Consider the following 17,093-nt stretch of genomic DNA (forward strand, 5'->3'; position numbering starts at 1 on the left):
TCAGCTATCATTTATTGATTTTTTTTTTAAAATTTTGAGAATTCTAGCAAGGTAGCACAGTTATAATCTTTCATCAAATTTAAGATGCTCTATTATTTTATATGTGAGTAAAAAAGAGAAAATACTGTAATTGAACCGTGGACTGGAAGACGATTTCAGAGCTCAGAGATGATAAAATGTGGAAGAATATACATCTTAATGAAATACGGCATACGCTCCCAATCAGAAAAGTTTTTCTTAGCTCACAGGTGGTTGTCTTCCACCAGGCGCACAGCTTTGGGAGACAGGTGCTCAGTTCAGTGAGTTGGGAAAAGATCTTTTCTAAAGACAGTTGATTTCTGCTGGCACAGGGACCCTTTATGACTTTGGCATCTGTCTACTTTATTCTCCATCCCTCTTCATTGGCCTCCTCCTCGTCCCTTTCACTCTCCACACATTCTTTTATTCACCTACAGTAAATGTTGAGCTGACTATCAGTTTTATCTGTTTTCATCTCTCTGTGCCTTTGTATATTTTTTTCCATTTGGCCCCCAGTTGGTCCAGTTGATGAAAACTTTAGAGAGTACAATTCAGTTGGCACCTCTCTCAGACTCACTCTTATGTTTCTGTAGTACTGCGGGCATAGAGTATAGTATCCTGTTCACATTTTAATGTTATGGTTTATTTCTTGATTTTTTTTCCTTTTTGTTTGATTCCTTCATGTCTTAATTCTGTTTCTACTTTTGCCTATCACTGTACACCATGCCTGCCGCCCAGAAATTGTATGGTAAATACTTATTGGTGAGCTATGACTCCAGTTAAGAAGATTTTTTTTGCAATCTCTGTATTTTCATGTTATTAATAACTTGGTAGGAATAAAGAACTGGCTTAACTGGATAGGGTTTTGCAAATAAGCTATTACAAATAAGCCTTTCTTTGTAAAGATCTAAAGTATTTGTAATATTTAGACATAGACTTACAGTATTTTTTATCCTCTCCTCTCTCGCAAGTGACTTGGAGAATGAGGTTGAAAATAAGAAGGCCCAGATCTCAAATCTTCAGCAGCATTTATCTGCCCTTGAAAAGGATATTAAACGCAATGAAGAATTTCTTAGAAGGTGCCAACTACATTATAAAGAGTTAAAGGTGAAAAAATATGCATCATTTTGTTTTTCTCAGCTTATCACTTCCAAGTTATTTTTAAGATCCTCCCATTCATTTAGTTAGAGGAGTAGTTCTCAAACTTTTTGGCCTCAAGTGCCTTAAAAGAGGTTTCATTTATGTGGGTTTTATTGGTCAGTATTTGCATTGTTAAACAGTAAAACAAAATTTAAGAATATTTATTAGTTCATTTACAAATAATAATAATCTCACTGTGTGTTAAATAATGTTTTTATAAAAAATAACATTATTTTCCAAAGACAAAAATATTTAGTAAGAAGATTGACATTTTTATGTTTTTGTAAAGCTTTAATATCTGGCTTAATAAAATTCAGCTGCATTGTCATATCAGCTTCTGCAGTCAGTCTGTTGAAATATTTCGTACACATCATAGAGTTAGAAACCTCTTGTACCCTTGTGAGAAAGTGATACCAAAAATGGTGACTAATGTCTTAGTGTTTTTATGAGGATAATTTTGACCTCACGATCCCGTGAAAGAGTCTCAGAGGCACCCAGGGGCTACTTGGCTTGTCCTTCGAGAACCACTGGATCAGAGTAATCGTTCCATAACTTGAGACTGGGTGTTTCAGAAAAATATTTTCTGAATATTCTGTGAATTCAACTTTGTCATCATTTTAAATACTAAGGTGGAGTGTAGTTAAAATTTTTTTGCATAGGAATGGATTAACAATAAGGGTGATTATGGCAGACTTTATGAATAACTACTTTTGGTTCATTTAATGCTAACCTGTCTCTTTCATTAACTCCAGAATCCTTCTGTAACATAAAGCAGAGGAGAACTTTGTGGATTAGTAACATCCTTTCCAAGGTTTTTATTTTTATCTTTTATTTATTTTTATGTTACTAAAATCTAAATACTTTTTTCAGGTGAAAATAAGAAAAACTATTTCCGAAATTCGGGAGCTTGAGAATATAGAAGAACACCAGTCTGTAGATATTGCAACCTTGGTAAGATTCTTTTCCTCAAATTAAATGTAGTGTTAAAGGACAAAACTATCATTTAGGTTAATAGCACCTACTCTCAGGTGTTTTTCTAAATCCTTTTAATTGAGGCTACTTTTTCTGATTGGTATCTCTGTTTTCAAATAAGGTAGAAACTACCCTGGCATCTGGCCTTCAAGTTCCTTAATGTTTTGTTTTGTCTATATCATTTGCATGCAAAATAATTGATTTTGTCTTCTACTACACAAAACAAAACTTTATCACAGCTTAATTGTGCTTTTAAACCATGCCCTTTCAAACCAAACTGCCTAGCATAGCATTTTTCAGAGTTAATCAGTATCATTAGTAATGGATATCTTTTAGTCAATTCTAGTTGGTCTCTTTGCATTATTTTCTTTTTTTCCAAGTTAATGGTTTTCATTTTAATTCACCACAAATTTGTTACTCTATTTTTATTTTTTTTCAGGCAACTGTTTATAATATTCAGCTTAGCTTCTCTGAGTTGCAGTAAGCCACGGATTACATAGATTGTAGAGTCTTGTTAAAATGGATAAATATTTATTGTGTCTACTCTGTACTGGGCACCATGTTAGGTGTTGGGGGATTCAACAAGAAACAAGACTCATAAAGCCGCTGTGCCAGTGGAGCTTTATTCTAATGAGAATTTGTCTTCCTTTTTTATTAGTAATCTTATTTTTCACTTTGGGTTTTTCTATTTTAATTCCTTTTATTGATAGACTAAGTTTCTTAAAGGTATGGACTATGTCGTCTTTATTTTTGTTGACTCATCATCAAACACATTGTCTGGCACAAGATATACATTTATGTACACTATATTTTAAAAGAGAAAGTGAGTAGATAGAATAAAAGTTATTCTTTTTGATTATGACCTCAAACACAATATAGTTTAACTTGTCTGCTCATGTTTTCCCTTCTCTTTTTTTTCTGAGGAAGATTTACCCTGAGCTAATATCTGTTGCTAATCTTCCTCTTTTGCTTGAGGAAGATTCACCCTGAGCTAACATCTGTGCCCATCTTTTTCTATTTTATATGTGGGTCCTGCCACAGCATGGCTGACAGGTGGTGTAGGTCCAAGCCCAGGAGCCAAACCTGGGTCACCAAAGTGGAGAGTGCTGAACTTAACCACTAGGTCACAGGGCCAGCCCCCATCCCTTTTTATGTTTAAATGTTTTTTTCTACTTCCTAATTTACCATTAAGGATGTGAAAATATCCTAGTGTTCTTTGTATTTGTCTTTGATCTGATTTGCCTATAACCTTCAATTTCTCCTCAGAATTGTTTTGTAGTATTTTTTATTTGATAACTTACATATTTTAATTAACTCTATGTGCTCTGTAAATGTAACCAGGAGGATGAAGCTCAGGAAAATAAAATCAAAATGAAAATGGTTGAGAAAAATATGGAACAACATAAAGAAAATATGGAATATCTAAAAAGTCTGAAAATAGAAGCAGAAAACAAGTATGATGCAATTAAACTGAAAATCAATCAGCTATCCGAGCTAGCAGATCCACTGAAGGTATATATTATTGTTATTCTGTTATGTCTATATTTTATGTTTCAGTTCTATGTCTACAATGTACTCACTAGATATTGCCCTAACCCAGAATTTATGGTTAAATGTAAATATAACCACATAAAAATGGGATGGAAACCAAATTTTCATCATTAGATCAATTAGAATTAAACACTTCCGTTCATACCTTTAGAAGAATAGATTGCCAAATTTCCTTTTCCTCCAGAAGATTACAGCTTTTTTTCCCTCTTTATTTTATGATTTTTTTTTCTTTTTTTAGAGCCAGAGGCAGGGATGTCTTGTCTGTCTATACTGTTTCTCTGCTTGCCTGTTCTTTAGTCCCACCTTTCCTTCAGAAAACTCAAGGATTAGTTGATATAAAAGCCAACTTCACATAAAGTGCTCCCCAATTCCTGTTACTTGGCGTGTCTCAATTATATTCTAGCTTGAATTTAATTGACATTTTTTTTAACATATGCTTTTTGAAACCAAATTTAGGGAAAATAAAGTTATTTCCCAATTAAACTGTGTAAATTTCACCATGTTTATTAGCTTAGTTATCAATGGCTTATTGTCATTATCATTTTTTGTGAATAGCTCAATTGTTCTCAGAACTTCAAATTTTATTTATAAGAGGCTGAGAAGAATGAATAAAATATTTTAAGAGCAGGAGAGGTATGTTGATGGTATTCTAATATACCTCCCCTTTTTTTGCAGGAAAATTACCCCCGTTGAATCAAAATGTATTTAGATATTTTAAAAGTTTAAAAGAATTTGCATGCATATAAATTTTATTGTAATTGTCTCCATTGAAAATTTTGGAAAAGGTAATTTAAAAGAGTTGGGAGAATATTAAAGGGAGTTATAAGAGGAGCCGCCTAGAAACAGCTTTCCCTTGTTTGTGGTGGATTTCTCTGTAGTTGCTCTGCAATAGAGCTGGGATTCCTGTCTGCCCTTAGAACCCAAGGTGGTTTCGTTTTTTCTGTTTGAGATAAGAATAAATAAATGGGAAAATAGGCTTATAAATTAACTGATTAAGAAGAATATAAAATTTAAATATTAAAATTGTGAGGAAAGATAATATTGAGAAAGACAAGAAAGTAGTTGCTACAAAAGATAGAATTAAAAAGACAAAACACCTAAGATAACAAAGAAGACAAAAGTAGTTGTTAAGAGAAAATAGAATAAGAAGAAATAAAATAAATTATTTATCGGAGACAACTTACAATTAAAAACAAGAAACGATGAAGAGTAAGCTGTGTTCTGTTCTTTAGGGACCTCTAGGCTAAAGCAGCTCCTGGAATTGGAGTCTATAAACAAGTTCAGGAGCAGCAGATGTGGGCAGGAGGCAGTAAGAATCCTTGGTCTTAGCTCTCTGCCTTGGCTGCAGATAACTGACAGCGAGGAGATGAGTCTTCAGTGAACCTGCATGCGACCAGCCGGTAGCTGAGGACCTTTTCCTTTGATGTGTCACACCACCCTAGGCCAGCATTGACAGGACCAAGAGGATTTGGCCAGCAGGATGATTTAATTCCTGAGAAGCTGCCATCATGATATATTAGCAGCTTCTAGATAGGGTCTATTTGCTGTTAGGACCTTTGTTCATTCGTGTCGGGGTGGTGAGGAGTAGAGTACTGTTTAAATATGTAGTCAATGAAATCTTAGCATCAGGAATATTTTTCTCACTGAACAGTTTACTTTGATTTATACTGCAAACTTAATGCTTTAGTTGCAAATTAAATTTGTTGGGCAGGGAGTGTGACCCACATTGAACCTACGAAGATAGATGGTTTGCATTGTTGGAGTCGGAGGGCCTCTCAGTTTCTGATATAGATGGAGAGTTTATTTGGATTGAGGGTGACTGTACTTTTGAAAATTCCAAGATCTAATGTTTTATAGTTTTTAAAACCTCATAATTAATGTAGGTTTATGTGAAACAAGTGACAGTAATACATACTGTAACAATTTATCCAGTGTTGCTAAGTAACTAGAATTGGTTATTTAGGCATCCAAGAGAATAAAATTTTTCAATGATTCTGTTTGTAGTGATACCTTCTAGCATCTCAGCCTCTTTTTTAAAAGCTGTAATTTCTTAAAGGCTAGAAACTCTGTAGGTTTAGGGCCATATCAAAGTTTAATTTTAGACCTAATCCATCCTAGTCCTCACCCCAAAACCAGGATGAATGTCATCAACTGGCTTTTAATATCTCTAGGTCTCTGTTTCACCATCAGCAAAATGAAATGAAATGAAATACTCTCTTACTTCCCTTTTAGTTTTAAATTTGATGGTACTCACAACATAAATTTATTGAATATACAAGGACAAATCAAACAGCCATGATAAAAGTGGAGAAAGAGATATTAGCATCTATAGTTCTTTTCATACTATTTTACAAGTTAGGTCTTTTCTTTCCGAAGTTCTCAGGAGGAAAGATTAACCAGCACAAATATATCCTGATATAGTTTACCCCTTTGGCTCCCTAAAGCAAATGTGGGCCTATTTATTTAGAAAGTTTCCACCAAAAATGATTAGAAAACTTAGTGTTCAACCATTCTGTTTCATAAGCTATTCCAATTTTCAGTTGTAATATTTCCTACTGCATAAATTGCACCCATTTTCCTTCACTCTGGAGTAAAGGAACAGCTTATCTCCATCCTCCATGTAACAACGCTTTTATTTTTAACAGAACTCCTTTATAAAAGCTATGTATGATCGGGTGTCTACCATGGGTAATAGTTATTTTTAGCAGTATGAACAAGATGCAATAAATAGTATTCTTAGATTAGGAAATAGCCTCAATCTTATATGTTATATGAGGTAAATATTTTCTATTTTTAGATACTTGACAAGTTCTTTTCCTTCTTGGGATATCTCCAAATATTCTGTCTTTCATGATGCTTTTATTGCTGTTTTGCTTTGTGTTTATTTCTTTGTTTATAGCTGCAACTAATGAGGCCTGTCATGATAATCATAGTATATATGACCAGTGCTAAGGTCAAAAACAAACAGGCAAACTAGCTAAAATTTAATTTGGTGGTTCTTAAATCAGGAGCCTTTTTTAAAAGTTTCATTGAGATATAATTGACATACAGTAAATACACATGTAAGTGTCCAATTTGATACATTTTGACATGTATATACCTGTGGAACCACACAGTTAGAAAAAGGAACATACCCTTCATGCTCAAAGTTTGCTCCTGCCCCTTTGTGATCTGTCCCTTTCCACTCTCTGCACCTTGTCCCCAGGCAACCACCAGTCTGCTTTCTGTTACTATAGTCTGCACATTTTCTAGAATTGTCTATAATGGAATCACACATTATGCACGCCTGCTTTTTTTTTGATCTGACCTTTTTCAGAACCTAATATTGTCTAAGCACATAATGTATATACACTCCTTGTTTTTAAAGAAAAAGTGAGTGACTAGAATAAGTTTTTCTGTTTGATTATGATATTCATATTTTTACTTGAATCAGTAATTCATTCCCTTTTAATGCCAAGTAGTATTCCGTTGTGTTTGATACCATTTGTTTATCTATTTACCTGTTGATGGATATATGGGTTTCTACTCTTGGGCAATTAGAAATAAAGCTGCTCTTAACATTTGTGTACAAGTCTTTGTGTATCAAACTAAATGACCAGACTATCTGACAATCTAAACCCTCATTTGGTGGTTCTTAAATCATGAGCTATTTTAAAAATCGAGATTCGGGAATTCCAGACCTGCTAAAACAAAATCTCTAAAGGTGGATTCTAGAAATCTATCTATTTATTAAAATGTCAAAATTGATTATAATATAGTCAATCTATGGATTGTTCTTTGAGAAAGGGGCCATAATTAATGGCTGTGTGCATATATCATCTTCTAAAATCTTTCCACCAAGCTATGCCTCCTTTAAAGAAAGTCATATACTGTATATACCCTAATATATGGCAAACTCCCATGGTCACAATAACAAGGGAAAATATATTTTGACTACCATTCATATGTGAAATTATGAGGTAAAATAATCAAATGTGTACTTATGACATTCAGTTTATTAATTTAGTTATACATGAACTCAGAAGCATGTACACAAAGTGATATATTTAACGTTTAGAAATAGTACTTTGTTTCCATTCACATTTCATGAATTAATTTTATGTAACCTTTCACATGTGTCTTCAGCATTGGCATCTTTATCTTGCCTAGAGCTGTATTTGGGGTAATTAGAATAGTTGAGTAATACATTTTTCTAGTGCTTTGGTCTTCTCTTTCATCTGTATTTTGAATATAGCACTTTTAAAAATGTGTGTTTCAGTTTACCCACAGTAAAATTCACTCTTTTTTGTGCAAACTTATATGTTTTGATAAATGCATAGAGTTATGTACCTAACACCACAATCAAGATCCAGAACAGTTCTATCATCCCCCCAAAATTCCCTTATGCTGCCCCATTCTAGTCAAACCTCTCCCACACTTAACCTCTGGCAATCACTGATTGGTTCTCCATCACTGTGTTTTCGCCTTTTACATAAAATATCATATAAATGGAATCATATTGTAGGTAACCTTTGAGTCTGGCTTCTTTCATTTAGCATGGTGTATTTGAGATTGTCCATACTGTTGTCTGTATCAATAGCTTCTTTTTATTGCTGAGTTATAATTCCATTTATAGATGTACCAGAGCTTGCTTATCCATTCACCTCTTGAAGGACATTTAGATGGTCCCAGTTTTGGTGATTATGAATAAAGCTACTATAAACCTTCAAGTATAGGTTTTGGTATGAACATATGTTCTGTTTATCTTGGTTAAATACCTAGGGGTGGGATTATGGGCTGTTGAAAACCATAATCATCTGGGTTTTTTTTTTTAATTAATACAGAGAATAATATTGATTTTTTTTGGCCAAATATTAAAGTCACCTTGGCAGACCCCTTACAGTCATAATTATTTTCCTTTTTAGAAGTGATTAGATTCAACTTGCCAAAATTTTATTAAGGATTTTTGATGCTATGTTTGTTCATTAGTCTTTGATTCTCTTTTCTTGTGATGTCTTTCCCTGATTCTTTTTGTATGGCTATATTGGCCTCATGCAATGAGTTTGGAAGCGTTTCCTCTTCCCTTTTCTGAAAGAGTTTTGGCAGATTTGGAATTATTTCTTCCTTAAATATTTAATAGAATTTACCAGCAAAGCTCTGTCTTGGCCTGTAGTTTTCTTTGTGGCCTATAATTTCGTTATGAATTTAATTTCTTTAGTTGATACTGAGCTATTCAAGTTTTCTCCTTAGGGATTTTATTGTTTCACCTAAATTTGTCATATATATTCAGCTTGAAGTTGTTCATAATATTTTCTTACCATCCCTTATTAATCTGAACAACAGAGAGAAAATAGACTGAAAAAGTTGAGTAACACCTTAAGGATCTGTGAGATTGTAACAAAAGATCTGACATTTATGTCATCGGAGTCCCAGAAAGAGAGGGGAAAGAGGGCAGGGCTGAAAAGGTATTCTAAGAAATAATGGCTGAATACTTCCCAAATTTAGCAAAACGCCTGACCCTACCGATTAAACAAAGTGAGTGAACCATAAACAGAATAAACCCAAAGTAATCCACAGTAAGACACATCACAGTCAACTTCTGAAAGCTAAGGACAAAGAAAAAGTCTTAAAAGCAGCAAGAGGTATTCTTTACCTATATGGAAAAAAACTATTTGAATGATAGCAGATTTCTCATCAGGAACCATAGAGGCCACATGGAAGTAGCACATTTTTCAAGTGCTGAAAGCAACACCAGTCAACCTATAATCCTATGTTCAGCGTAAATGTCTTTCAGCAATAAAGGGAAAATAAAAACTTTTAGATGAAGGAAAACTTAGTAGAGAATTTATTGCCTGCAGACTTGTTCTAAAAGAATGACTAAAAGAAGTTCTCTAATCAAAGAGAAAACAATAAAAGAAGGAATTTTGAAACTTCACGAAGGAAGAAGAACAAGATAAACAAATAGGTAGACGCAATAGACTTACCTTCTCTTCTTGAGTTTTTGAAATTATGTTTAGAAAGCAAGCAGAAATTATCATATGTCTGAGGTGATTCTAATATATGTAGAGGAAATGTTTAAGATAATTTTATTAAAAATTAGGAAGGATAAAGGGATAGAAAAGAAGTATTTACATACTTCTAAAACTGGTAAAATAATGACCAGTAGACTGATGTTGAGTATATATAATATAAATTTAACACCTAGAGCAACCACTAAAAAAGCTATACAAAGAGATACACTCAGAAATATTGTAGATAAATCAAAATGGAATCCTAAAAAAATGTCCAAGTAACCCATATGAGGTAGGATAAAGAAGACAGATAAACAAAAAACAAAACAAACAATGGAATGACAGACTTAAGCCCTAAAATATGAATAATTACATTAAATGTGAATGGTCTAAATAAATCAATTGAAAGACAGATACAGGTAAAGTAGATTAAAAACATGACTACAGTGTATGCTATCCACAAGAGGGTCAATTCCAATATAACCGTATAGGCAAGTTGAAAACAAAAGAATGGAAAATTATATATCTTGCAAATAATAATCAAGTGAAAGCAGGAGCACCTATATTAAAATAGATAAGGAGGACTTCAAAGTAAAGAAAATTATCAGAGATGGAGAAGGACATTATATACTGTCAAAAGGATCAATCCACCAAGAATACTTTGCAATCCTAAATGTCTGCACCAAATAGCAGAGGTGCAACATATAAGCAGCAAAATATGATAGAACTCTCTTAACAATTGAAAGGATGACTATACATAAAATCAGTAAGGATTTAGAAAACTGAACGGACCATCAACTTACAGGATCTAATCAATACTTGTAGAACAATACTCAACTACAGCAGAATACACCTTATTTTCAAGGGTCTGTGGAGCATATACCAAGATAGACCATCTTCTGGACCATTAGAAAAACCCAACAAATTGAAGAGTTGAAATTGTAAAGTGTGTTTTCTAATCACCATACAGTCAAACGAGAAATCATTAACAGAAAGGTAACAGGGTAATCTCCAAACACATGAAACTAACACCTTTATAAATAGCCTATGGTCCAAAGAGAAAGTGTTGAGAAATTTTAAAATATTTTGAACCAAATGAAAATGAAAACACACTTTTATCAAAATTTGAGGAATGCTGCTAAAGCAGTGCTGAGAGGGAAATTTACGGCACTAAATAATACATTAGAAAAACAATACATAAAAAGGATTATTTACAGTAACCACACAGGGTTCATTCTGGGGATGCAAGACTGATTCCACCCTATTAACAGGCTAAAGAAGAGAAATTGTGTAATTGTATCAATCAGTGCATAAAGAGTATTTGACAATATTCAATACCCATTCATGATTTTAAGAAAACTCAGAAACCAGTAGAAATAAAGAGGAACTTCTTCAACACATTAAAGAGCATCAACAAACAACCTGCAACCTTCCTAACAACCTTCCTCTTATTAACATAGGAAGAAGGCAAAAATGTTCCTTCTCACCACTTTTACTCAATGCAATGCTGGCAGTTCTAACCAGTGCAATATGGCAAGAAAAGGAAATAACATATACAGATTGTAAAGGAAGAAATAAAACTCTCTCTCCTGCACATGACATGATTGTTCTCTTAGAAAATTCCAAGTCTACAAGAGCACTCCTAGAACTAATAAATGAGTTCAGCAGAGTCATAGAATACAAGATAAACATACAAGAATCAATTGTATTTTTATATACCAGCAATGAACACATGGATGCTGAGATTAAAATTACAATGCCATTCACAGTTGCTCAAAAAAGAGAAATATTTCTATGTAAATCTAACAAAATATGTTCAGGATTTGTATCCTGCACAACCACTTGTCTCCTGGCAACCACTACTTCGGTCTCTATAGATTTGCCTGTTCTGGACATTTCATGTAAGTGAAATCATACAGTATGTGGTCTTTTGTGGCTCGCTTCTTTCATTTAGCATATTTTCCAGGTTTATCCTTGTTCCAGGATATATAAGTAGTTCATTCCTTTGTATTCGCTAGTAATATGCCATTGTGCGGGTGTCCTTCATTTTATTTATCCATTCATCAGTTGATGGTCATTTGGGTACTGCTGCTGTGAACATTTGTGTACAAGTGTTTGGATAGATACGTGTTTTCATTTCTGTTGGATAGATAGCTAAGAGCGGAATTGCTGGGCTACATGCTTATACTGAGTTTTGAGGAACTTTGAAACCATCTTCCAAAGTGACTGCACCATTTTACATGCTCACCAGCAATGTTTGTGTGTCCAAATTCTCCACATCCTTGCCTGTACTTGTTATCGTATGCATTTCCTATTTTAACCATCCTATTGGGTGTGAAGTGGTATCTTATTGTGGTTTTGATTTGTGTTTTTCTTATGTCTAAGTCTGTTGGGCAAATTTTCATTTTCTTATTGGTTATTTGTATGTCCTCCGTGGAGAAATGACTTCAAATCTTTGCCGTTTTTTCACTTGTATTACGTGTCTTCATTGTTAAGTTTTAAGTGTTCTTTATGTATTCTAGATATATGTTTGATGTTTTTAATGCTATAGTACCTGGTACTGCTCTTAAAAAAGAAAGCATTCAGTACTTCATCTTCAAAGTAATGGCTGGCTGCTGTTTGTGTTTTAATTGTTCTTCTCCTATTTCCTCTCTTTATTTCCGTCTTTTGGGATTAGCCAAGTAATTTTTAGTCTTCCTTTTTCAAATCTCCTCTACTGGTTTTTTAGCCAGAACTTTGTTTTTCCCCGGTGATTGCTCTTCATCACAATATGCATCTTTACCGTATCATAGTCTACTGCTATTTATTTTTAAAGTGATCTTGGGATAGCTTCTTTACGGTTATATTTTGTGCTCAAAATTGTGAGATTATATCTCCCGAAATGATGACTAAATAAGTCTGTTAAATTTCTTTGCATCCTTTCCTCCTCCACCCCGAGTCACCTTTTTTAAAACCAAGTGGCCTCTGTAAATAGCCCACACTTGCATTGTTTTAAGTCTTTTCAGGCTAATGTAGCTTCCCACAAAACTACCTTGTTTACCAAAATAAAGTTGAAAGCACTATAATATATGGAGACTTCATATAAGAATTTGATTAGAATAATGTAACTTCTTAATTTTGGGAAACTCCTCGCTCAGGTACATACAGACAGGAACTTTCGTACTTGCCTCTTCAAGCAGCATGCTCCTATCCACTTTATTGAGTTGTTAGTTAATTTTGTACCTATGCGGGTAATTTTTTTAAAACAATCTTTTCTTTATAGATTATTTTGGCTTTATTCAAACAGGATGAATTAAACCTGGCTGATTCTGAAGTGGATAACCAAAAACGAGGGAAGCGGCACTATGAAGAGAAACAAAAAGAACACTTGGATACTTTAAATAAAAAGAGACGAGAACTGGATATGAAGGAAAAGGAACTAGAGGTTAGCCATCATTTTTTTTTTTATGTTTTGTTTACATTCTTAGTCATGTTTATTGAAGTTTGTTTCCTTAATGTCATGTTTCCAACCATGGACAAGTTGTCTGATGGATATCTGTCTGGTATAGAGTAACAACTGTTTCGGTGAATCAACAGGAATAGGCTTGGGGACTCTCCAAGTGTGGGGACTTAAATAGACCGACGTGAAGAGGACTTTAGGCAATAGTCCCATATGGTGCCTCTGAGGGATTTGGAAAATGGCACTCCCTCTAATATAGCTCCTTAAATGCCCAGCTTGGCATGTGGATAGCAGCTTTATGTCAGAAAAAGGCACCCCTTGCTCTGAGTAGCGTGGTGTGGGCTGGGCTAGAATTCAGCTTCTCCTTACCAGACACCCTGCTGACAACTGTCAGCAGCAGCCTTATTTTTAGAGAATAAGTTGAAGGTGACCTTGGTCTAACTAGAAGAGATGGATTCCAACTTTTCTTAGGAAAATGATCTAACCTCTGTAATCCGTTGCTTTACTTCTTTAAGACTTACTATACGAAATGAGGTTTTTAATAGTCTATGAACGCGATGCTTTTGTTGGTGTTTTCAATACTATTTGGTGTTCAGAGTGCCACCTAAAACACACAGAAAGCTGTCCGACCTCAGTGCCCTGGATGCCAAACTTTTCATAACTGCTACGTAAAATTTGTTTCTCTAGGAAGTTACAGAGATCTTACAAATTATTAAAGTTGTGCACAGTAATGCAGTTTTCTCTTGAAGATTTATAATGATGCTGGACTGTATTCTCAATATAAAGCTTAGAGAAATAACATTGATACCAAATGTAACTAAAATACATTTCTTAAACATTAAGTTCAGAATTTTGCTTTGCACATTTTGGCATGAGTAGTACAATGAATTGTTATATCAAAGAAGAGTTTTAAAGATACTAAACATCTGTTATCTTAGGAGAAAATGTCACAAGCAAGACAAATCTGCCCAGAGCGGATAGAAGTAAAAAAATCTGCATCAATTCTAGACAAAGAAATTAATAGATTAAGACAAAAGATACAGGCAGAACATGCTAGTCATGGAGATCGAGAGGAAATAATGAGGTAAGTGGTTGGTAGCTTTTCTGTTTGATTATTTTATCCATATATATTTTCAAGACATAAAAAGTAACTGTTTATATGTAAATCTTAAACTTGGATGAAGTGTTGCTATGGCATATAGTTATAGCTAAACTAGTGTTATTAATAATAAACTAACTTTTTTCCTCTGAATTATTGCAGAACTTATGGAGTGACATTTTAACATAAATGTCATTTTTATACCTATAAGGTTCATATAGATGTGAAAATGTTCAGCTTCACAAATAATCAAAGAAATGCAAATCAAAACAGTTAGAAGCCATTTCATATATATCGATGAAAAAAACACTTATACTTCATGTCAGTGAGATTTCAGTGAAGTGGATATTCTTATATTACTGGTAAAAATGAAAGCTCTAGGATAGTTAGAGCATAGGTTCTGAAGCAGTAGTACCTTGGTTTGAATTGCAATTCTGCTACCTACTTACATGACTGGAAAATTAATCTCTCTGAACCTTAGTTTTCTCATCTATAAAATGGGAATAATTATAATACTTACCTTATGGGGTTGTTATGAAGGTTAAATGAGATGATCCATGATAAACAGAATATATAAGATACACAGTATGTTAGATATTATTATTATTAAAGTCTTTCTAAAAAGCATTAAGGCAGTTTATGTCAAACACCTTCAAAAATTTCAGTTTGGCCAAGTAGCTTTGTTGTTATAACATAATCCAGAATGAGAAAAACAATTTGTGCTCAGATGTGTTTATTGCAGCATTATTAGAAATAGTGCACAACTGTAGGATAGATTAAATTATAGTAGAAAATTACACTTTATGGAGAACTTTTCATATTAAAAAAGGCTGGAAACAGGAGTGATCCCCATTCTGTTTTCAAAAACATTGGAAAACAATAGAAAAAACATAAAAATAGTAAGAGAAGTTTTTCTTTAAAGTAGATAATACTGCATTGTTTTAAAAATACATTGTAAGAAGCATTCATTGACAAGTTTTTACTTCATCTCTAGTCTCATCATCTCTACTTTTCTTTCCTTTTACTAAATTAATTTATTAAATATGTTTTTGGTGTTTCTGTATGCCAATACAAGGTAACATGAGTATATGTTACTTTTCATTCTTGCAGATACAAAAGGTAACACTATATAAACTGTTTTACAGATTGCTTTCTTTGATTTAGTGATATATTTTGGAGATCTTTCCATACCAGTACATATTTTCTCATTATTTTTTTGTAATTTCACAGTATTTAACCATCTCCTACTGGTGGGTAGTTGAGTTTTAATCTAATCTTTTGCTATTATAAATGGTGGTACACAAGAAATAATTTTGTATGTAGGTCATTTGGTATATATCCAGGGTTTTTTTTTAATGGGATAAACCCCATTTTGGCAGAGTCCCCTTTTCAGGGACTGTACATTTTGTGCTCCCATCAGCAGTGTGTTAGAGTGCTTCTTGCCCCACAGCCTAAACCATGTGTGATCATCTTAGATTCTTTTTCCTGATCGGTAGATTTCCTAAAAGAAAGAATATACCTCAGTGTAATTTTAATCTGCATTTCACATATATTGCCTATGGTTGAATATCATTTCATGTCTTAAGGACCATTTATTTATATTTCTTTTTCTGCGATCTTTTAGTGTACTTTTTCATTTTTCTGTGAATATTTTTGGTGTGAGGAATGTATTTTATCTTTTTTCAAATGGCTATGTAGGAAAGTTGTTTGTCCTCTAATTGTTTCCTTAAGAGTGGCCATGTGAACAGTGTTTGTTGTGTTTTTGCATGTCCCAAACCATTTGTCTCTAGCTTTGAATTTGAAGGATAGCTTAGCCTGGTATAAAATCCTTTTTCTCATGAGTGTCTGTTTATGATGACACTTGTCTATCAAGTCCTATAACTTGTCCGGAGTGTCAGGTTCTGTGATCCTTTCCCTGGTATACACTGTGCTTTTTATTCTGTAGATTTGTCTTATTTTTTAAAAGTTTTCTTATATTGTACTTTTTAAATGTTTTCTGTTCTGTTGTTTAGTTTCCTTTTTTGAGGTCTTCAGTTGTGCATATGTTGGACATCCTTTGTTTTCTCTAGTTATTTTGTCTAATCATTTTATCTGTTTTTTACCCCATTTTGTCTGCTTTTCTCATTTATGATCTCTATGTCTACCAGTGTTTTCTGTGTTGTCTGTTTGCCCCTGTGCGTCATCTTCCCTTTTCGTCTTCGTGTCTTTGTTCTGTGTGTGTTTAACCCCCACCTCCTCCACTTTGGGTTCTACAAGTGAGTTTTTGCTTCTCCTCCTGTTCTTTTCTGGTTATCACCTTCTGTTTGCGTGTCTATTCTCCAGGCTCCTTGATTTATGTCTTCTTTCAGTTCTTCTATTTCTGCTTTGAGGTAGTCCTTCCTGGTAGTAGTTGTCTCATCTTTTGCTTTGTTTTAATTCGTGTTGTTCAGTTACAGTGTTCATCTTCTTTGTGACAACGTTATTCTAGGAACTTTTCTTTGTCCATAGGGGGACTTTTGCTGCTCTTTCCCACCTGTTTTTTTTCCATAAATATCTTTGTATGGATGCTATGCTTGTGCTTTTTCTGTTTTTATTTTTTAATTGGTTGGATTTTCCTGGACTGGCATTTGAAGAACGATGGGGCAGGGAGCTGTGGGAGCCTTGGCCAGGGTTGTCTTTCATACCTTGTCTGGAACTTTCTCGTTTGCTCCAGCAGTGAGCTTTTGCCTCCATGGTGGTGCTTCTGAGTAGCCCTGCCTTCTCGACCTCGTCTCCTTCAGGCTGGGCTTCTGGGGGATCCTAATGCTCACCCTGTGTTCCGAGGTTTCCACATTGGCGTCTGTCACTAGGGAAACATTTCTTGGCTCCCAGAGTGATCCCTTCACTTTTTGAAGGTGTATATTTG

At 34.0% G+C, this 17,093-nt stretch overlaps 1 protein-coding gene across 5 annotated transcripts in view; it reads left to right on the forward strand.

The window, feature by feature from the left end:
- SMC6 (structural maintenance of chromosomes 6) overlaps positions 1-17,093 on the forward strand; it is an 80,995-nt gene that overhangs the window by 49,073 nt on the left and 14,829 nt on the right. For all 5 annotated transcript variants that reach the window (XR_011426560.1, XM_070236624.1, XM_023619482.2 and 2 more), the window contains 5 exons: positions 990-1,125; positions 2,029-2,109; positions 3,472-3,642; positions 12,958-13,095; positions 14,049-14,194. Coding sequence is in view for 4 of the 5 variants with exons in the window: in XM_070236624.1 (XP_070092725.1) it covers positions 990-1,125; positions 2,029-2,109; positions 3,472-3,642; positions 12,958-13,095; positions 14,049-14,194 (672 nt within the window). In the remaining variant the exon portion in view is untranslated. The remainder of the gene's footprint in view (positions 1-989; positions 1,126-2,028; positions 2,110-3,471; positions 3,643-12,957; positions 13,096-14,048; positions 14,195-17,093) is intronic.

This window comes from Equus caballus, chromosome 15 (assembly GCF_041296265.1).
Source record: "Equus caballus isolate H_3958 breed thoroughbred chromosome 15, TB-T2T, whole genome shotgun sequence".
In the NCBI taxonomy this organism is placed as follows: Eukaryota; Metazoa; Chordata; class Mammalia; order Perissodactyla; family Equidae; genus Equus; species Equus caballus.